Genomic DNA, 22,450 nt, shown 5'->3' on the forward strand with positions numbered 1-22,450 from the left:
AAAGACAAAAAACGCCATCAGGCGTTTTTTTTCCATTTTTTTTCCATTTTTCCTCCTGGAATCATATTATTCCTCTGCAAATTCTTATATATTTCAGCCTCTGGCCTATTAAACTTTTCTCAAAGTACTCTACTTTCTGTCACATAAAGTAATAAGAAAGCAAAAATATTATCCATGAAATATTTTAATTGCTAAAAAAAAAATGCATACTCAGGATTACAGCTTGATCACTACATTTCACATTTAGATATTAAAGGGTTTTTTTTGTCTTCTAGCTAAATATATGATACTATATATATATAAATTACATTATATTTACAATGTGCTAGGAATTCAGCTATACATGCATTATCACATTTAATTTTTCCCAATCCCATAAGGCACTATTATTAAACCTATTTTACAGATGAGAAAACTGACTCAGAGGCATTGACTATTTCTGAGTACAGATGATTAGTAAGAAGCAAAGTCAGGACTTAAATTAACATATCCAAAATCCAAATGACTCTTAACTTATATTCCATTTTCCTGAGCTGTCAGAATTAAAAGTCATTCCTTTAAATGTAATTAAAGGCAGTAAATTCCAATTGAGCCTTTTCTTTCTTTCCACCCTTGCAATATCCAGGATTAAAACTGTATTTTCCCTTCCTCTTTGAAACGTTAACTCATTCTCCCATACACAGATAATTTGGCATCAAATGTTTCTTGCTATGTGTTACATGTTTTGTTATGTTTCTTTTTCCAACCCTTTTTTGACATTTGTTATGTATATGAAATTTGAGGAGCAGGGGTAGAGAGATCAAAGTACTAAAAATGGGAAAGTTAGGGAAGGATTTGACTCTCTTTTCCTGGAAATTGAGAAAAATAAAAAGCTCAAGAACTTATTTGACATCTACAAGACATTTGCTGCAGCATTATTTATAACTGTAGCAAGTCAGATAAATATCCCTAATAAGGTAACTATTAAATATGCTATGGTACAGTTACATAATAGGATACTACTTAGCTTTTAAATGAGTAATTTTATTTAACTCTGGGAAGTAGAATTAGAGAGGAACTGTTTTTCTTTTTATGTCTTCTTTACCATTTAGATATTTGCAATAGTCACGTATTATTTTAAAGAACGAATTTTTTTTCATGTATCTAAATATATTCCAGTGAGAAAATCATGTTTAAAAAGTTTGTAGGGAGACTGTCCCCTTGGCGGATGCGCCGGATCACGGGGAGCCCGGGAAGGGGAAGGTAGAATTAGAAGATCATGTGACGCTGAAGTGTGAGGATTTATCTTGGTGGCTAGGTTGCTGGTTCCACTGCAGGTATAATTATGCAAAGCTAAGAATCCAGGAAAGACTTGACAGAGAAGGAATTTAAAACAAGATTTTATATGAAAGTACCCACCTTGATCCTGAAAGAAAACCAACCAACAGCGGCAGCAGCAGCAATTGAGCAGTCTTGAGCACAGAAAACCCAGATACAACTCACTTCAGTGGGAACAAAGCTGAGATCAACTATAGAAAGCATTTTATGTACCACAAGGCTTTCAATCAAGTAAACAAAGTATATGTAAGTTGTAGTTTTTTTACATGTGTATGAATATTTACAACCTTATTCTGGCCCTGTATCTACTGTCAGTATAGCACATAGTGGACTCACAGTTAAAATAAACCTCGTGTTTAACATGCTTATAAAAAAAAAGGAAAAACAATTTGTATAATATGATTATATAGTTGCTTTTTAAAATATATATGTATGTGTATGTATATATTTGTGTATGTACATACACACAAACACATAGATGGATATATACCAAAGATGTAAGCTTAAAGATTATTATAATTTACCTCATTTTCTACTATATCTATAATTAGCATTTGTATGGTTTTTGCTCATGAGATTTTTTTAAATCAAAAAAAGAAACCGATAAGCTAGTTTTGTTTTGCTTTTTCCCTGAGACAGGGAGAAGCACTTGCATTCATTTTTCCATTTACTTTCTATTAAGGAGGGTGATATGGAGCAGAATAAAAATATAGTCACTGAAACATGCAAGGAATAAAAATGTACAAGATTCACCCTTCTCAATAATAGAACATATTATATAATTCTTCATGAGTGCTAGTCTACCTTGAGTGAAATGCTTCTTCATACTATTGGTGACCAATATGCCACAATACATATTTTGGAAGCACTTATGAAAGACCTGTGTGTTATATGAAACATGGTATAGTGGATAAAATTTGTGTATTCAAATCCCAGCTTTGACACTCAATAACTGAGAACTTAAGTCATTTAACTGATCTGGTAGTCAGTTTCCTCATCAGTAAAATGGGGATAATAATATTACTTACATCATAGTGTTGGGGAGGGACTGTGTGATTTCATGCATGGAATGCACTTAGATAAATGCACGAAGGAAGAGTAACCTAGAAATTGAAAGAGGCTTAAAAGACAAGGCAACCAAATGCAATCTATATGGATCAAGAGACATATCTGTCAAATACAATATATGGACATTTGGGGGGATCCTGATTTGAACAAAGCAACTGGAAAAAACATCAAGCAATTGGTGAAATTTCAATCCTGACTTCGGTGATATAAAAGAATTACTGTTATATTTTAGATATGTTAATAGAATTGTGTTATTATTATTTAAAGATATTTATCTTTTCATGATGCATACTAAAGTATTTAGGCATGAAAAGCCTGAAATTTGCTTCAAAATAAGCAAGTGATGAGGAAGAGAGGTATAGGTAATAAATGACTAGCCAAGTGTTGCTTATTACAATGTAGGTTTTTTTCATTTGTCTTTTTTTAATACTATTCTCTCTAGTTTCGCATATGATTGAAATTTTACAAAATAAATAGTTTTTTTTAAATACTGTTTAAAGCACTGGAACATAGTAAGGACTCTGTAAATGTTTACTACTATTACATGCTTTATATTTATATTATCTAATGTTTGTTTTACACCCTTCAGATCACAGTGTGTTTTCATTTACACGAAGTCTTTTAGTACTAACACTAAACCTAGAAGGTATCCCATTTTACAACTGAGAAGACTGAACTAGAGGCAAGACTGCAAGGCGGCCCGATATACCACTTCTGCTTTTCCAGCTTCCAGGGAACCCTCGGTAAAAGGACTAGGAGGTAGCCCGCAACCTCTAAGCAAAGGGTTCTTGCTTCCTTTAGAGGCTGTCGTCAGATCTAGTGGGGAGAGAATAAACAAACATACAAATGATTCACTTAAAAATATTTATCAGACAAAATCTGAGCCCACATTTGCGCATCAGAAAAATTCTAGCGGCTACTTTAAAAGGTAATCTCGGAAGAAAAGAATAGAACACAGAAGAAGAGATTACATCGTAAAGGAAAAGTTCTCTCCGTGGTTTGTATTTCTTTTACATAACTTTATTATTGTAAGTTTCATTAGTTTACCTACCTAACCTGTTTATTCTTTCTAAAAATAAGACTAGGACTAAGGTTAGGGGACCAGAGACGAGAAACTGCGTGGGAAGCGAAGTAGGGAGGCAGGAGGACGTCACATCCCAGTTGTTTAGAGGCCCAGCCACCTAACAGCTCTGCGCCACCTTAAGAAGCGTTAGCCTCTCCCCAAGCCGAGCAGGCCCTCGGCTCCTCCCACTCCCGTGTCAGCTCCGACCCGGGAACGTGGGGAAGGGAGGAGAGACACACTGAATGGAAAGATTGGCGCCGGGGTCTGCAGGGTCTCCCTTTCCCCCTACTCTACCGGCGCGGGGAGGAACGTGTAAAACACGGGCCTTTGGGGTTTGGATCCTTTCCTGATGATTCAGGATGGGAATGTGTTCTACTGAAATGGGGGGCGAGCGGGGGGAGGGATATGAGGGGTGGGGCTCATCTTGGGGTGAGGTCGAAGGGGAACAGAACTGGGGCGTTTGAGACACGCAGTATGCAGTGATCGTTGGTCGAAAATTGTTAAGTTCAAGAGATCCGGACGCACCTCTTCAAACCATTTCCAAAAGAGGGGGCAAGTTTTCCATTCTCCGCCCAATTCTCCGTCTTCATTTTAATTGATTGGGTTTAAGGTAGGCCGGGCCCAAGGTTGCTTGTTGATTGGCTACGTATGTAATCTATCAGGATGACGCAAGCGAGAGGCGGATGTTTGGGAAGGAAGTGAAGATTATTTTAGTACCTCCCACCCCAACTACTGATTGGTTGGGATTTGCCGTGATGTAAAACAAGGCGTAAAGATGTCCACGAAAGGGAAGGGCCAATTGGCCATTCTCTCAGAGACGATGTCTACGGTGGAATTGGGAAGAGTGAGACGGCGTCTGCTATTGTAGTGAAGGACCAAATGGATTGAAACCCGGAAATGAGTTTAGAAGGGAACTGAAGGAGAAAGGGAAATCCGCGAAACCTTCGTTGCCCTCAAACAAGGCCATTTCCTGCGTGGGATCGATAGTTTCCTGTTTACTCAGCGAAGTTAGCGGCTACCGTGGTTTTCTAAAATATACGTGATAATTAAATTCATATGAGCCTTTGGTCCCAGACTTCCCATTTACTTATACTAAAAGGATGAAAGAGACAGAAGAAAGGAAAAGCGTGGGGTTTAGCCTTGCCTTTAGGGAAGGATGGGGAAACCGAGGTTCTCATACAGAAAGTTAAGGACTGACCCTGGATCACAGTATCCTGGCAGGTGGGTTCCTAAAGAAACCATTCACAAAATAATTGGAGAGGCTGCGTGGAGGTGAAGGAAACTGTAAAAGTTTGTCTGAAGGAAGGGCATTAATCACATTACAGAAAACTGCTTGGATATGGAGTGTATTTTATTCATCGTTGCATATCCAGTGTCTAGCAGTGTCTGATACATGGCAGGTTATGAACCGAACCAAAATGAGAAGACTTTTACAAAGTATGCCAGACCTTTAAAATATGTTTTTAAAGGTATATATGCCAATTTTATGATCCTGGAAAAATGTTTCACACTCACCACCTGGGTTTTTCCAGCCATAAATTGAAAGATAAATCTGCTCCCACAGATCTACCTAGGAAGCTACCTATCTGTGAAAATGCTACCATTTTCTCCTTAACACCCTGAGGCATTTAAAATTTGAAAGTAGATTTCCCCTCAACCTACCTTCCTAGGAAAATTGAAAAGATAGATGGAATTGGAGAAAAGATATCCTCTACATCCAGTGAATGAAAAATAAGGTGTTCAACCTACAATCTGCAATTCCAGGGTAGGAAGGACTATTTGAGAGTGTTGAGAGATGCCATCTATACTGTAAATTATGGAATTCCCTTGCTTCCCAGCACAAATGGACCTTTTTTTTCTTTCCTAGTCCAGACTTTTTCTTACAGCTACATTTCAGCAAAGCTCTAACACTGTCTAAAAATTGTGCTTTGAAATTGAGGGACCAGAATAAGGACTTCCCATCAGTATTATAACTGTCCCCACTGCAGAGCTGCAAGGGCTATGGGTCAAGATTCAGTAACAGGTAACTTCTGTTCATCCAAAGTGATCCCATCTTTTTATGATTTTCCAGGATCTCCTAGGCCAGATAGTTTACAAGAGAGTATATCATACTAGCCCTTCAGTATCGTTATGGCCATAGTTTAGAAATAAGACGAGGAACGAGAGGCAGCTGTATTTGCAATAATAAAAGTACCATGGGAAAATTATTACTAGGCTGTAAATAATTCTAGCATAATAAGGTATATCTTGCTTATGCCAAAGTGGGATTGAGGGTGGGCCCAGGGAGGGGGAGGATGTTAAAATTTTTTTCAAGAATTGTCTAGGCTTCCGGCGCGTCGGTTACTCAGCTGGGGGAACCTTTGGCATGGTGGTCGCCTGGGTAGTTCCCGCCGCGTGAGAGGAGGGCGAGGAGGGTTTGAGCATGAGAAGGGGACACCCTGATATCAGTGGGTTATGAAACTGGGGGGAAGGCACACGGGGTGTTTTTCCGCAAATATACTCAGGCTGAGGGGCAAAAGCTGGAATTTGGAGGCTGGGTCCAGAATACTGACCAGGGCACAGTATGAGGGCAATTTCAAGGTTGCATCTCCAAAGTGCGTCATATGCAGGGATGGTTGGAAAAAGAGGGGATCCCAAAACAAACGCACGTCGACAGAGCAAACTTCTACAATGAGAAAGGCATCTCATAGTTGGACTACTCAGATTCCTAACTTGTAAAATAATGGCCAGAATTTAAATTTTCCAAGATAAACTAAGTGGTTTTGCTTTTTATTGTTAGTAGAGATAGAACTATTCTGTGTTCAGTATTAGAATTTATCAGTAAGTTATTTTAGTATCAGATATTTGATTATTATTGCATATTATATGTATGACGGGAGGATTACAACTACAATTCTAATCAACAAAAACACATTAGAACCTTTAAAAGCAATTGTGTTTGTGAGAGAAAAGGGCATTTTGTTCTTAGTAATGTTAAATGAATATGTGGAAACATGCAATATTATTTTTAGGTTAATAATTCATATACTTAAAGAACTGTGAGGCTTCCCTGGTGGCGCAGTGGTTGAGAATCCGCCTGCCGGTGCAGGGGACGCGGGTTCGTGCTCCCGGTCCGGGAAGATCCCACATGCCGCGGAGCGGCTGGGGCCGTGAGCCATGGCCGCTGGGCCTGCGCGTCCGGAGCCTGTGCTCCGCAACGGGAGAGGCCACAACAGTGAGAGGCCCGCGTACCGCAAAAAAAAAAAAAAAAAAGAACTCTGAAGAGACCTAGATCTCAAGGAAAAAAAACTGCTGTTGTTCCTCACCACAGGCCCACGCCCTCCAGTGAGTAAAGATAAACCACTGGCATCTTGATTAGTGAGAACATGAGACACTGAGTCATAGCCTCTTGGGCATCAGGAAAATCAGAAAAAACACCAGGACCTGCTTAGGACCTGCCGAATGAACTTGGACAAGTCACCTTACCCCTGGGCCTTCCTTTATTGCAAACTAAAATTAGTATTACAGATAAATATTAACATTTAAGAAAGGAGGGGGGAAAAAAGGTATGGAAGAAACAGTTTGTAAAAGGACCATATACAGTAGTACCCTCTTAGCACTTTCACCTTCTGAGGTTTCAGTCATCCACGATCAACCGCTGTCTGAAAATATATTACATGGAAAATTCCAGAAATAAACAATCCACAGGTTTTAAATTGTGCGCCACTCTAAGTAGCATCATGAAATCTCAAGCCATCCCATTTCGTCCTGCCAGGGATGGGAATCATCCCTTGGTCCGGTTTATTGATGCTGATTACTCACTCGGCAGCAGGCTGCTCTATCAGGGGTACCGTCATGGTATCACATTCACATACATTTTATTACAGTATGTTGTTACAACTGTTCTAGTTTATTGTTAGTTACTGCTGTTAATCTCTTACTGTGCCTAATTTATAAATTAATCTTTATCATGTGTATGTATGTATGTATAGGAAAAAACACAGTATATATAGGGTTGGGTACAATCTGCGGTTTCAGGCATCCGTTGAGGGTCTTGGAAAGTATCCCCCATGGATAAGAGGGAACTACTATAATGAGAAAAGATATTTAAAAAATAAGGAAGGGGACTTCCCTGGTGGTCCAGTGGTTAACAATTCACCTTCTGATGCAGGGGATGCAGGTTTGATCCCTGGTCTGAGAACTAAGATCCATATGCTGTGGGGCAACTAAGCCCACGGGCCACAACTACTGAGCCCGCACATTCTAGAGCCCGTGCTCCACAACTAGAGAGCCCACACGCTCTGGAGCCCATGCGCCACAATGAAAGATCCCGCATGCAACAACTAAGACCCGATGCAGCCAAATAAATAAATAAATATATTTTTTTAAAAAATAAGGAAGGCATTAGATTAGTGAAGCTCTTAGTTCCCTTAAGGGTCTGAAAGTCTATTATTTAACTTTTTTTTCTGGACTCCTAATAACCTTCTACATGGACCTCAACTTGTAGACTTATGCCAACCCTACTTAGGCCATCTAGTCCTGTTCAGTGACCCAGATTTGATGAGGAGAAACACAGATTTTTTTTCATGTCACTGTATTTGTTCAAAAGCATTCCATGGCTACCAGTAAAATATAAAACACACTATTCAGCTTGGCATTCAAAGCCCTCCTCAACCTGTCCCTAACCCATATTTTGCACAATTCCTGCTCCCAAAAAACCACTGGCATCACATAAACAGGTGCCTTTATTTCTGTTAACATTTTCCCCCATTTCAACAAATATTCATTGAGCTTATTAATCAATTCTATGTCCCAGACTTTATGTTGGAAACTTCAACAAGTTCAAAGATGAATCAGGCTCAGCCCCTGCTAGAGTGCATCCATACCAGGTTGCCCAAGACTATCTTGGGTTTGGCGCTAAAAGTCCCCTGTTGTGAGAAACCCCTGAGTCCTGGGGAAAGTGAGACAGTTGATTACCCTGGTCCCTGCCCACGGAGAAATCATGAGCCTCTTAAGAGCCCTTCTAACTCAGAAACTCTGCATAGATGCATATTCTTTTCCCCAACTTTCTTCCAAGGGAATTATTTTGGACTTCCCTAACAGTATAGTATTAAAGACTGTGCCCAAGCAATGACTTTTATTTGTAACACCTCCTAGATGATGAACTCCTGGGAGGCAGAGACATCATTCCAGGACTCCACAGTGCCTCCTAGTGCCTTATTTACTAATATAGTGACTATAAAATGAATGTATGTTGAATTGAATAGAGGAGAACTTGGACAAATTAATAATAGTTAAGGCTTTTTTCTTCTTTTTTTAATAAATTTATTTTATTTATTTATTTTTGGATCTGTTGGGTCTTCGTTGCTGCACGCAGGCTTTCTCTAGTTGCGGCAAGCGGGGGCTACTCTTCGTTATGGTGCGCAGGCTTCTCATTGCGGTAGTTTCTCTTGTTGCAGAGCACAGGCTCTAGGTGTGTGGTCTTCAGTAGTAGCAGCACGCAGGCTCAGTAGTTGTGGCACACGGGCTATAGAGCGCAGGCTCAGTAGTTGTGGCGCAAGGGCTTAGTTGCTCTGCAGCATGTGGGATCTTCCCGAACCAGGGCTCAAACCTGTGTCCCCTGCATTGGCTGGCAGATTCTTAACCACTGCACCACCAGGGAAGTCCCTTTTTTTTCTTAACTAAAAAGATTTTTAAGTAAAACACATATGGAAAAATGCTCAGTTTGATTATTGTTTTTACAAAGTTAACAGCACCCTGACAAAATCACAGAACACACCCCAGAAGTCCTGGTGTCCCTTCCCAGTCACAACCCCCCAAAGGGTAACCACAGATTTAGATTTATGACACCACAGCTTAGTTTTGCCTGTTTTTGAACCTACCTGGTTTCTTCCACTCAACTTTGTGAGATTCATCCATATAATTGCAGGTTGCTATAGCACATTCACTCTCATTGCTGTATAATATTCCACTGTGTGAATATAACACAATGTAATTATCCATTCTTCTCTTAAAGGACATTTGGATTATTTCCAGTCTGGCATTGTTATGAATACTGCTGAGATGAACATTCTAATACCTATTTTTTGATGAACGTGTGTATGCATTTCTACTGAGTATATATCTAGGGGTGGAATTGTTGGGTCATAGGGCAGGCATATGTTCTGTCTGGTTTTTTTAAAATAATTTTTACTGAAGTATAGTTGTGTTTCTTATTGAAGAATGTTGTGTTTCTGGTGTAGAGCAAAGTGATTCAGTATGCATACATATATTTTTTAGATTCTTTTCCATTATAGGTTATTACAAGATATTGAGTATAGTTCCCTGTGCTATACAGTAGGTCCTTGTTGTTTATTTTATATATAGTAGTGTGTATATGTTAATCCTAAACTCCTAATTTATCCCCCCCACTTCCCCTTTGGTAACCATAGTTTGTTTCCTATGTCTGTGAGTCTATTTCTGTTTCGTAAACAAGTTCACTTCTATCATTTTTTTAAGATTCCACATATAAGTGATATCATATAATATTTATCCTTCTCTGACTTACCTCACTTCATATGATAATCTCCAGGTCCATCCATGTTGCTGCAAATGGCATTGTTTCATTCTTTTTTATGGCTGAGTAACATTCCATTATATACACATGTTCTGTTTTAATAAATATTGCTAAATATTTTCCAAAGTGCGCCAGTTTATCAACTTGTACCCCCATTAACCACGTATGAAAGTTCTGGCCTCCCGTATTTGGCATTCTCTCTCTCTTTCCTTTTCCTCCTCCTTCATTTTAACCATCCTAGTGGGTGTATGGTAGCATCTCCTGTGGTTTTAATTTGGAGTTCCCTGATATGACCAATTCAGATGCACACCTTTTTCCTGAGTTTATTGCTCACTGGGAATATTCCCTTTTGAGAAGTGTAATGCAGACATTTTAAAAAAAAACCTTGTCACTACTGACTCAGCCCTTGCTGAAAGGCCATGCTATCACTATGAGGCCCTAAATAATTCCAAGTTAGTAGGGGACAAAGGGGAGAACAATCTCCAAAGCACCGGTCCCTCTCTTGTCCACCAACCACTCCCCGGACAGCACCCACGAGGCAGCGTGGGACGACCTTTATTACTCCTAACCCCAAATTTTAAAGAGTCCTTTCCAGGAGGTGGAAGGAAAGACATTTGGGGCTTTTCATTAGAAAAGAGCCACCGGGTCCAAAAGAACCACTAGAAATTGCCCTCTGCCTTCTCAGCCTCGACCCCGGCCCACCCCGCAGAGTTGTCTGAGGGCAACACCCCCGGGGCGCGGAGGCGCTGAGAGGGAACCGGTATCTCTTAAAGCAGAAATGTTAACACCCTCTTAACGGCGGCATCAAGGATGGTGGGGCCCTGAGTCGTTTCCCCGTAAAGCGTTCCCCGCTCTCTTCTCGAAGATGCCTGGGCGTCGGGTGGGAGCGAGGTGGGCTGCGGCCCGGCCGGTCAGTTTGGCGCGAAGGTGAAGAGTAGGACTGGGGCAGCGGTTGTGGGGACTCAAGAGCGCGAGCCCTGCTCACGCCAGGGGTGGCTGCCTGCGTCCTGCTTAACGGAGGCAGCCGGACCCACGAGTCACGTTTTCCTCCCACATCAACGGATCGTTCAAAACAGAATCCTGGGCATCTCGTAGCTGCGCGGGGGACCTAACGGCCGCGCAGCCGGGCGGGCGGAAGCGCAGTGGCGGCATCGCTGTCACCCCCGGGCGTGGCCTCCTGGGACCAGCGGAGAGGCGTGGGTGAGCCCGGAGATGGGCGGTTGAGCGGAGCCGCCGGGCCCAACCGCCGTTGCCCGGTCCCGGTGGTGGGTGCGCAGCGCTGTCCCTGTGGCTGGCAGGCGGGAGGACGAGCTTCCGAGCTGGGCTCGGGTAGAGGTGGGTGGTGACTCACGGTTGGGCGGGACTAAGGGAGAAGCGGGTCCTAGGGCTCAGGAGAAACTAGCACGTAGCCTCAGAGTACTTGAGAGAATATTTGTTATTTCCTGAGCACCTACCGTGTCCGAGCCCTGCTCCAGGTGCTGGAGACCTCACAGTGAACGACGTGGGCAATGGTCCTGCCTTCCTGGAGTTATACTCTAGGGAAGGGATAGACAAGAAAATGCGTGGATGTGTAATAAAATGCCAGACAGTGATAAATCTTATGAAGAAAATATGTAGTAAGAAATGGGGAGGGGACTGGCATATTCAATGGCAGGTGGGGGAAGGAATGGGTCTGAGGAAGTGCCTTTTGACCAAAGACCTGAAGAAAGTGAGAGCCGTAGAAAAACCATCCAGGCAAAGGGAACTGTGCTGGCCTTGAAAGATACCTACCAGGAGTTTAAGTGCTATGCAAATGATAACTCTGTAGGTTTTTGAAAGATGAAAATTGGAATTTCCTTAGAAAATTATGGCTCATTCATTCATTCACTGCAAGTATAGCACCTTACTTTTAAAGAAAAGTATATTTATTTGAGTTAGAAGAGTTGTAGAGGTTTTGGGTTTTTATTTTCTCCCCGAATGATGATGACCTGGAAGCCAAGAACTAGCAGACAGAGGAAAGGAGAGACACTGGGGGGCAGGGGCTGCAGAGAGAAATGAAAAGGAAAGGGTAATAAGGAGGCTGTGGAATAGTCAAAGGAATGGTCTGTCCTAATTCTCCCCTTCCTCCTAATAAACTCAGGAGATAACACTAGTGTTTCACCATACATCTCAGCTGATCCCCAACTATGCATCCAAGTCAGGAGAGTTGGTCAAGGAGGAAACACTCGGACTTGATAACTGGCTAAGCAGAGTCCTGATTTCTGACTCCACTGCAGCTCTCTGATGATGTTTAGGTGAAGCTGTGAGGAGGTGTTTTATTTCAAATATTTTATTAATTTTATACGGCAAAATAAGCCACATTAAATCACAGAGTTTTATGACAGCAAGTTCACCTAATCCCTGCTCCTTTTGCTGATGGGGAAACAGTGCTAGTTGGTGACAGAGCAATGACTCAAAATATAGAGGTTCCATTTTGCACCATATTCAGCTCTTTCCGTTTTCTCTCCCTTTACTTGATAAAATTCTTCCCACTGGCTACTGAACAAGTGGAAAGAGCTTTGTTGAGGACCCCAGAATTGGGTTAATCTAAGACACTAGAATTATATGAGGTTTCACCTACTTCCACAAGTACTTATTGGTGTGCCTGTGGGTCGGGGGGCTGACACAGCCTCATCTCTCAAGGAACTTAAGTAGATAAAGCAAATAAATAACTAGCCAATTACAATTTACAGGAAGCAGTACCTTAAAGAAGAATTGGAGGGCGAGTCAATTCTTAGTATAGCAGAGAGATGGAGAGCAACAAACAGGATGTGAGTATTAAGAATTTATGTCAGATTGGTATCAGCTTGTTTTGTCATAGTTATGTTAGTAATCTCAATACCTGTCGTTTCCCTAAACTTTTGTTGTCTTATTAACGCGGACCTACATAAGTGGTGGTGGGAGAGACTATTGCAGCCAATAGACTCGGTACATTCCCATATTATTTTTATTCACAATTAATTAGTATTTGCCATGTGTGGCATTTTGTGCTTTAACATCAAGAATAATAAAAATGATAAAATATCCATGTTCAGCATTGTAATTGCAAACAGGCCTCGGTAAAATTATACACAACTGGACGAGAGGGAATTACCTTAAAAACTGCCATGACTATATAGGTGTGAAGAATCATAGCTGAATTTGCACCATGATAAGAACTCTTCTTATAGAGCCGACTCTAAAGTGTTACTGAGTCATATTACTTGCAAAGCACTGTGATGAAGAGTCACAAAAAGATATTAAAGAATTTATGACCCTTTGGCCTGGGATAGGGACAGGGTAGGCTTCATCTGGTGACTAAATCACATATTGCCTGAAGCCAAGGGTTTAGCCCATGTGATCTATCCAGAAAGACTTTAAATAAGCTCCTTCTCAGGGAATTCACTGGGATCTTGAATGGCGGTCTTATCAGACTGCCAGATTCTTTCCCAATTTTTTTATTGGTCAAACTAAGGAAAGCAGAGCTGGGGGAAGAACAAGGCGGGCAATTGCTCTTCCTTAGCACATTTTCCAAAACATAGCATTTTTTGGAAAATCTTAAAAGTCAATACATTTTTAAAGATGGTAGGTCTACATGACAGTTGTTAAGGCTATTTTGGAAAGACATTGGTGGAAACACTGTGAGGACAAGGTGTGAGACACAGAAATCAAGGAGTGATCCTTTTTTAAAATGTGTTCAACGCTTTACCAATGGTGAGCAAAGCCACTGTGCCTCCTGTCCACCCCAGCTCCCACCGAGCTCCCCCTGCTGCATAATTATTTAATAATTAGATTTGACTACTTAAGATTGGATACTACTGTGTTTTTCCATTTCAAAAATCATAGGGTAGTCTACCTCTCTTATTTGTGGGCTTCCTAATTATGCCAACCTTATCATTATTAAGATATCGTATATCGCCGTCGTGGTGGTGGTTTTATTAAAAAAGAAGTACGTGCCTGCGAAACATCTCAATAATAGAGAAATTAAACGACACAGTCCCCAGAATTTTAGTGGGAATTAAGGATAAGCAAAGGTTTAAGATAGTTGTTGCTGTTGTTACTGGCATTAAAAACAGTGATTTTCCATCAACTGTACCCCAACAAAGACGAAAAACAAAAAACCAGTGATTTTACTTTTGACAAGGCCATTTTGACATAGCCAGATGCAAATGGCTGTGAAAGTTTGTCCTATTTTATACCTATTAGCCAGACACTATAATTAACTCTTTGGATGACATCGATCTTTGCTGATTATTGTGACAAATTAGATAATATATTCTCAGCACTTAGCAAAGTATTTGGCTGTAAAGGAAAAAAATCTCAGTTTTTCTGCACACCAAGCAATTCTCTGTGGCTCCAACTGGATGTCCTAAAATTTAACTCAATTCTGACACTGTCTAACCAGGTCCCACAAGTAAAGGTCTCAGTCCCACAAGACTGCTGCTGTCCCGACCCACACATACTTCAGACACTGGTTGCAAGCCCAGGTTATCACCTGTGCTTCTGACCAACCAGCTATAGATCAGAGGTTACAATGACCCCCTCCTTGGGTTCCATTAATTTGCTAAAATGGATCACAGACCGCAGGGAAACACTTATGTCTACCAGTTTATTAAAAGATATGATAAAGGATACAGATGAACAACCAGATAAAGAAATACATAGGGCAGGGTCTGGGAGGGTCCTGAGCGTAGGAGCTTCCGTCCCCATGGAGTTGAGGTGCGTCACCCTCCCGGTGTGAGGTGTTTCCCAACCTGGAAACTTTCCAAACCTCCTACTATTGGGATTTTATGGAGGCCTCCTCACACAGACACGATCAATTATTAACTCCATTTCCAGCCCCTCTCCCCGTTCTGGAGGACGAGGGGTGGGCTGATAATTCCAAGCTTCTAATCACAGCTTGGTCTTGCTGGTGACCAGCCCCCATCCAGGAGCCCATCGACACTCACCTCATCAGAACAAAAGATGTTCCTAGTGCTCTTATCACTTAGGAATTTACAAGCGTTTCAGGAGCCCTGTGTCAGGGACCTGGTCAAAGACAATTATTAGAATGAGAGATGTTCCCAGTGTTCTTATGACTCAGGAAATTACAAGGGTTTTAAGAGCTCTATGCCAGGAACCAGGGACAGATATATATATAATCTCACATTGGCATATAGAAGATGTTAAATAATTGGGAATTAATTATTATTTACATACATTTATTCGTGAGGCAGATGTTACTATCTGAAAACAAGGTTTAAGATCTTGAGATATGTTTTTAAGGTCACATAACTAGTGCTAGAGCTGGCCTGTGACCAGTATCTTTACGCCGAAGCTCTCTTTCCTTTCCTCTGTTCTACATTGTTCCCCTACAGACAGATCAAGAGTTCAGAATTCAAGAGCAATCAGGAGAAATCAATTGTAGTGTGAAACAGATAACCTACATTATTATCGACCCATTGAATTTCAGTTCAGGCTCAAGAGGAGATCAGGAAGGAATACAGAGTTAGAAAACAAATGTAAAGACTTTCAAACATCCTTGCTCTCCAGCCGTAGGTAACTCTTTAGCTCGATATGTTAGGGAATGCCATGGAGGTAAAATGACACATAAACATCATTATACAGTTCATGAAGGGAATCAGACCTATTGTTCTTTCATTCAAGTATTGTTCCTCTGACAAAATAGTTTATGGGATAATAAATATCAAGAGTTATTTTTCCTGGAAAGAGGTGGTTTCCACATAGTTCTCTGTGACTCACTTATTTATTCAAGTATTTCTTGAGTGATATTATATGACAGGCACTGTTGGTGCCTGAGACTGCCCTCATGGAGCTTATTCTAGTGAAGGAAGTGATAAATTCTATGAAGAAAAATAAAGTAAGGGAGTAGATGGTGGAACGATGGGGAGGGTTGCGTATTCTAAATAATATGGTCATGGAAGGCCTCTCTAAGGTAAATTTGAGCAGAAGCCAGAATAACACTGGAGAGCCAGCCGTGAGAAGGAGATCCAAGGAAAGAGTGTTTCAGACAGAGCGAGTGTGTAAGGGCCCTGGAGTGTAAAGGTTTAGCAGATTAGAGCAGCGGGTCAAGAACCTCTTCTGTAAAGAGCCAGATAGTAACTGTTTTAGGCTTTGTGGGCCATGTGGTCTCTGTTACAACTATTCAACATGGCTACGAAAGCAGCCACAGACATTACGTAAGGAGGTAGGCATGGTGTGTTACAATGACATTTTATTTACAAAAACAGGCAGAGGCTTGACATCAAAAGCACAGGCCTAGATAGATAGATAGATAGATAGATAGATAGATAGATAGGGCCTCACTAAAATTAAAAGCTTTTGCTCTGCAAAAGACCCTATAAAGAGAGTGAAAAGATAGGCCACAGAAACAATATTTGCAAAGCACATACTGACAAAGGACTTGCATCTAGAAAATAAAAAGCCCTTTCAACAAAACTCAACAGTAAACTATAATCAAGACAGTGTGGTATTAGCATAAAGTTAGACATATAGATCAATGGAATAGAATTGAGAGTACTCAAATAAATCCCATGCACCCGTGTTCAACTGATTTTTCAACAAGGATGGCAAGACCATTCAATGGGGGAGAATAGTGTTTTCAACAAATGTTACAGGGTCAACTGGATAGCCACCTGCAGAAGAGTGAAATTAGACCCTTACCTCATACCATATACAAAAAGGAACTCAAAATGGATCAAAGACCTAAGTTTAAGAGCTAAAACCATAGAACTCTTAGAAGAACACACAGATATAAACATTTATGGTCTTGGATTAGGCAACAGTTTCTTAGATATGACACCAAAAGTATGAGTAACAAATGAAAAAAATAGATATGTTGGACATAATCAAGGTTAAAAACTTTTGGACGTCAAAGGACACCATCAAGAAAGTGAAAAGAGGGGCTTCCCTGGTGGCGCAGTGGTTGGGAATCTGCGTGCCAATGCAGGGGACATGGGTTCAATTCCTGGTCCAGGAAGTTCCCACATGCCGCAGAGCAACTAAGCCCGTGCACCACAACTACTGAGCCTGCGCTCTAGAGACCATGCTCCACAACAAGAGAAGCCACCGCAATGAGAAGCCCGTGCACCACAACGAAGAGTAGCCCCTGCTCTCCGAAACCAGAGAAAGCCTGCGCGCAGCAACGAAGACCCAGCGCAGCCAAAGATAAGTAAATAAGTTAATTAATTAAAAAAAAAATGAAAAGGCACGGAATGGGAGATAATTTTGGCAAATCATGTATATGATAAGGGACTTGTATCTAGAATATATAAAGACTATTACAATTCAATAATAAAAAGACAAATAACCCAATTTTTTAAATGGGCAAAGGATCTGTGTAGACATTTCTCAGAAGAAGATATAAAAATGGCCAATAAGCACATGAAATGATGCCCAGTACCATTAGCCATTAGAGAAATGCACATCGGAAATCACAATGAAATATTACCTCACACTCACTAGGTTGTCTATAATTGAAAATACAGATACTGGAATGCTTTGGCGAGGGTGTGGAGAAATCGAAACCCTGATACAGTGCTGGTAGGAATGTAAAATGGTACAGATGGCAGTTTCTCAAAAAGCTAAACATAGAGTTACCCTACAACCCAGAAATTCCACTCCTAGGTGTACCCAAGAGAAATGAAAACATATGTCCACACAAAAACTTGACTTGAGTGCTCATAGCAGCATTATTCATAATAGTGGAAACAACCCAAATGTCTATCCACTGATGCTCGGATAAATGAAATGTGGTATGTCCAATAAAATGGAATTTTTTTTTTGGCTGTACCGCATGGCTTGCGGGATCTTAGTTCACCAACCAGGGAACAAACTCCAGCCGTCGGCAGTGGAAGCGCAGAGTCCTGACCACTGGACTACCAGGGAACTCCCTAAAATGGAATATTATTTAACAATAAAAAGAGATAAAGTACCGATACATGCTACAACATGGATGAATCTTGAAAACATTATATTGTACTAAGTAGAAGAAGCCAGTCACAAAAGACCACATATTATTTGATTTCATTTATATGACATGTCTAGAGTAGGCAAATCTATGAAGATAAAGAGTAGACTAGTGGTTGCCCAAGCCTGGGAGTTTGGGGGAAATCGGAGAGTGACTGCTAACGGGTGAGGATTTTCTTTTGGGCGTGATGAAAGTGTTCTACAGTTAATTGTGATGGTGGTTGTTGCACAACCCTGTGAATATACTAAAAACCACTGAATCGTACACTTTAAATGGTGAATTGTATAATATGTGAGTTACATCTCAATAAAGCTGTTATTAAAAAAAATCAACAGTTAATAAAATGGGCAAAAGACATTGAGCAGACATTTCAATGAAGAAATTATACAGAGGACAAGCACATGAAAGGATGCTCAACATCGTTAGCCACTAGGGAAATGTAAATTAAGGCCACAGTAGGTACAACCACGTGCCTTTCAGAATGGCTAAAATGAAAAATAATAACCCCATTTTCTGGCAAGCATGCAGAAGAGCTGGATCCTTCATATATTACTGGTGAAAGTATAAAATGGTGCAACGACTCTGGTATAGAATATGACAGTTTCTTACAAAACTAAACATGCACTTACCATATCACCCAGCAATTGCAGTCTTGGGCATTTATCCCAGAGAAATAAAAACGTAATCATAAAAAACCTGTACTTGAAGGTTTATAGCAGCTTTATTTGTCAGAGCCAAAATCTAGAAACAACCTAATTGTCCTTAGGTTGATGAAAGGTTAACAAACTATGGTACATTCCTACCATAGAATACTACTCAGCAATAAAAAGGAACAAACTACTGATACATACAACAACTTGGATGGGTCTCAAGGAAATTATGCTAAGTGAAAAGAAGCAACCTCAAAAGGTTACATGTTATGTGATCTTGTTATGGACTGTATGTTTGTGTTCCCTCAAAATTCATTAAGTTGAAATCTAATCCCAAATGTGATGGTATTTGAAGATGGGGACTTTGGTAGGTAATTAGGTCATGAGGATGGAGCCTTTATGGATGGGATGAGTGTCTTTATAAAAGAAACCAGGGCTTCCCTGGTGGCGCAGTGGTTCAGAGTCCGCCTGCCGATGCAGGGGACACGGGTTCGTGCCCCGGTCCGGGAAGATCCTGCATGCCACGGAGTGACTGGGCCCGTGAGCCATGGCCGCTGAGCCTGAGCGTCTGGAGCCTGTGCTCCGCAACGGGAGAAGCCACAGCAGTGAGAGGCCTGCATACCGCAAAAAAAAAAAAGAAGCCAGACAGACTTCCCTGGTTACACAGTGGTTAAGAATCTGCCTGCCAGTGCAGGGGACATGAGTTCGAGCCCTGGTCCGGGAGGATCCCATATGCCGCGGAGCAACTAAGCCCGTGCACCACAACTACTGAAGCCTACGCACCTAGAGCCCGTGCTCTGCAACAAGAGAAGCCACCGCAATGAGAAGCCCACGCACCGCAATGAAGGGTAGCCCCTGCTCACCGCAACTAGAGAAAGCCCGCGCGCAGAAACGAAGACCCAACGCAGCCAAAAATAAATAAATAAATAAATAAGAAGCCAGAGAACTAACTCAGTCTTCCTCTGCTGTGTGAGGACACAGTGAGAAGATGCCTGTCTGAAAACCAGGAAAAGGACCTTAACTAGAACCCAACCATGCTAGCACCTTGATCCTGGACTTCCAGCCTTCAGAACTGTGAGCAATAAATGTGGTTTAAGTCACCCGGTCTATACTACTCTGTTATGGCAGCCCAAACTAAAATAGGTCCCATTTATATACATTTTTTTCTTTTGTTTTTCTTTATATATACATTTTTAAATGGCAAAATTATAGAGATGGAGGACAGATTAAGGGTTGCCACCGGTTGGGACTCGGGGCCAGAGATGACCGGCTATAAAAAGAAGCACGAGGGACCCTCCTCCTCCTCCTCTGCCTTCTCCTCCTCCTCGGAGGTATCCTTCTGATAGAGCTACTGATATTTTGTATCTTGACCGGGATGGTGGTCATAAGAACTTACACAAGTGATGAAATTACGTAGAACTGGGCTTCCCTGGTGGCGCAGTGGTTGAGAGTCCGCCTGCCGATGCAGGGGACACGGGTTCGTGCCCCGGTCCGGGAAGATCCCACATGCCGCGGAGCGGCTGGGCCCGTGAGCCATGGCCACTGAGCCTGCGCGTCCGGAGCCTGTGCTCCACAACGGGAGAGGCTACAGCAGCGAGAGGCCCGCATACCGAAAAAAAAAAAAAATTACGTAGAACTAAACACACACACATAAGTGAGTGTATGTAAAACTGTCAAAATCTGAATAAGGTGAGTAGACTTATCAGTATCAGTTCCCTGGTTGTGATATTGTGACTGTGTTATGCAAGATGTTGCCATTAGGGGAAACTGGGTGAGGAACATAACGGGATTTCTGTATTATTTCTAACTACCTGTGAATCTATAATTATCTCAAAAAGTTAAGGAAAAAAAAATTAACGACAACCAAAAACGGGGTAGGGTGCATTTGGCCCATGCATTCAAAGAACAGCAGGGAAGGAGTGTGCTGCATCCGGAGAAGAGTGGCAGGAAGTGAGGTGGGGAGACAGCCCAGAGCAGATCAGGTAGTGCCCGGTAGTCCATGATGAGATGCTTACCTTTTTTTTTTTTTTCTGAATATGTTGGAAGGCCACTGGAAGGATTCCGACCAGGGGACAAGTAAGTGCAGATTTATGTTTTTAAGATCACTGTTTCTGTGAGTGGGAGAATGCACTGTAGGGGGCAAACGTAGAAGCAGAGAGATCAGTTATTTGCTGTTGTATTGGTAGAGATAACGGTGACTTGCACAACGGTGGTAGTAAGGGGTAGTAAAAACTGCTAGATTCGACAGGCAGGACTTGCTAATGAACCGGGCATGGGGTTCAAGCGTCCTACGGAAGTCAATATTAGTTCCTTGATCTTTTAGCTTAAGCAACTGAGGTAGGAAATTGGAGGAAGAACAAGTTAGGAGAGGAGAGACCAGGAGCCTGGGGCACTCCTGGCTTTGAGATTCTCATTGGCCCTCCATGTGGAGACATCCAAGTCTACAGCCTAAAGACCAGGTCCAACTGGAGTCTGAGATTTGATGTAAATGGTATTTAAAGCCATGGGCCTGGAGGAGGGAACCCAGGGAGTGAGTGTTTGTAGAAAAGTGTCTTAAGGATTGAACTTTGGGAACATTCCAGCATTTAGAAATGCTGATAAAAGGCAGTAAGACAAATGAGAAACCAGAGCAAATTGGTGTATGAAAAGCCAAGGGAAGAAATTTACTCGAACAAGGAGAGAGTGATGAGTTTTGTCAGATGTTTTGGAGCGGTCAGGTTAGAATGATAGAGAATTGACCCTTGGATTTGATAAGATGGAGTTCGCTGAGGACCTTGATAGGATTCGTTCAAACAGAGCAGGAGGGACAAAAGCCTAATTGGAATAGGTTTAATAGAGAATGGTTTGAGGAATTGGAGGAATTTACATTAAAGGGGCGCTTACCTTGAGAAGGGACTTGAGGTCAAGAGAAGAATTATTTCTTTCATTACTCTGAAGGAATGGGTGTATTATAAGAATTTTTTATGGTGAAAAAATTTTATATTTAGAATTAATCAGCTGGACTCAGGTTAGATGATCCTAATTTTGTTGGCAACCTCTAAAGCATCATAGTCAGTAGCCAGTCGGACACAGGCCTTCTTCTGTCCATCAGGCCTGATCAGGGAGTTGACCTTGGGCCATGTAGGTGTCACAGAGCTTCTTCACAGCCTGTTTGATCTGGTGCTTGTTGGCCTTGGCCTCCACAATGAACACAAGTATGTCGTTGTCTTCTGTCTTCTTCATGGCTGACCCAGGTCAGGGGGGCTTGATGATGGCATAGTGGTCGAGCTCGTTTCTCCCGGAGGGCGCTCTTCCAGGGATATTGGGTTGCCTTCAGAGGCGCAGTGTGTGGATGCCTTTCAGCGCTGCTTCCTTCGCCTTCAGCATTGTCTTTGTGAACAAGGCAAGAATTTCGCAGATGAACACCTTGATACCCACCCTGCTTAAGAAATCATATCTTGTATGTATTGTAAGATTCTCCTCTAGCTTCTTGCCATGCCAGAAGTATCTACTTTTCTGAAGTTTGTCTTTATCTAAGGGAGAGTGTTGTTAAGAGACATTATGATATGGATCTGGTAGAAAAGGAAAATTTGATGATATAAGGGGAATGCTTTTAGGACAAAATTCTTGAGTAAGGTCAGAGGTAAAGGGATCCAGTTCTGTGGTGGATGGGCTAGCCTTAGGAGATGTTAGACAATCAGTCTATTTCAACAAGAAGCAAACTGAGTGTGTGGATACTGATTCAGTCAAATTCGATTTGGTAGGGAAGTAGGAAGATGAGAAATTTCTTTAGTTTTTCAAAGAAATAAGAAATGAGATTATCAGCTAAGTGTGAAAAAGGACAGGGGATCCTGGAAATTTGAGTCGAGAGG

The 22,450-nt window shown here is 41.6% G+C and overlaps 1 protein-coding gene, 1 long non-coding RNA gene and 1 pseudogene across 3 annotated transcripts in view; 2 read left to right on the forward strand and 1 right to left on the reverse strand.

The window, feature by feature from the left end:
- Window positions 1–5,868: 5,868 nt before the first annotated feature.
- On the forward strand, window positions 5,869–6,171 carry LOC105748479 (acylphosphatase-1-like; annotated as a pseudogene).
- A 2,572-nt stretch (window positions 6,172–8,743) lies between these two features.
- On the reverse strand, window positions 8,744–22,051 carry LOC117196336 (uncharacterized). 2 transcript variants are annotated; one of them, XR_007470337.1, is made up of 3 exons: window positions 21,483–22,051; window positions 9,310–20,729; window positions 8,744–9,108 (listed from the first exon to the last, which is right to left on the reverse strand). It is a non-coding gene; the product is annotated as an uncharacterized LOC117196336 (long non-coding RNA). The 2 variants fall into 2 exon arrangements; XR_007470336.1 differs by lacking the exon at window positions 8,744–9,108 and having other exon boundaries at window positions 9,307–20,729.
- The window catches only part of LOC101271792 (solute carrier family 2, facilitated glucose transporter member 3), a 76,267-nt gene continuing 66,535 nt past the window's right edge, over window positions 12,719–22,450 (forward strand). The window contains exon 1 of the mRNA XM_049694888.1: window positions 12,719–12,772. Coding sequence (XP_049550845.1) covers window positions 12,752–12,772 — 21 coding nt within the window. The 5' untranslated portion in view covers window positions 12,719–12,751. The remainder of the gene's footprint in view (window positions 12,773–22,450) is intronic.

The sequence above is a fragment of the Orcinus orca genome, chromosome 11, assembly GCF_937001465.1.
Source record: "Orcinus orca chromosome 11, mOrcOrc1.1, whole genome shotgun sequence".
Taxonomy (NCBI): Eukaryota; Metazoa; Chordata; class Mammalia; order Artiodactyla; family Delphinidae; genus Orcinus; species Orcinus orca.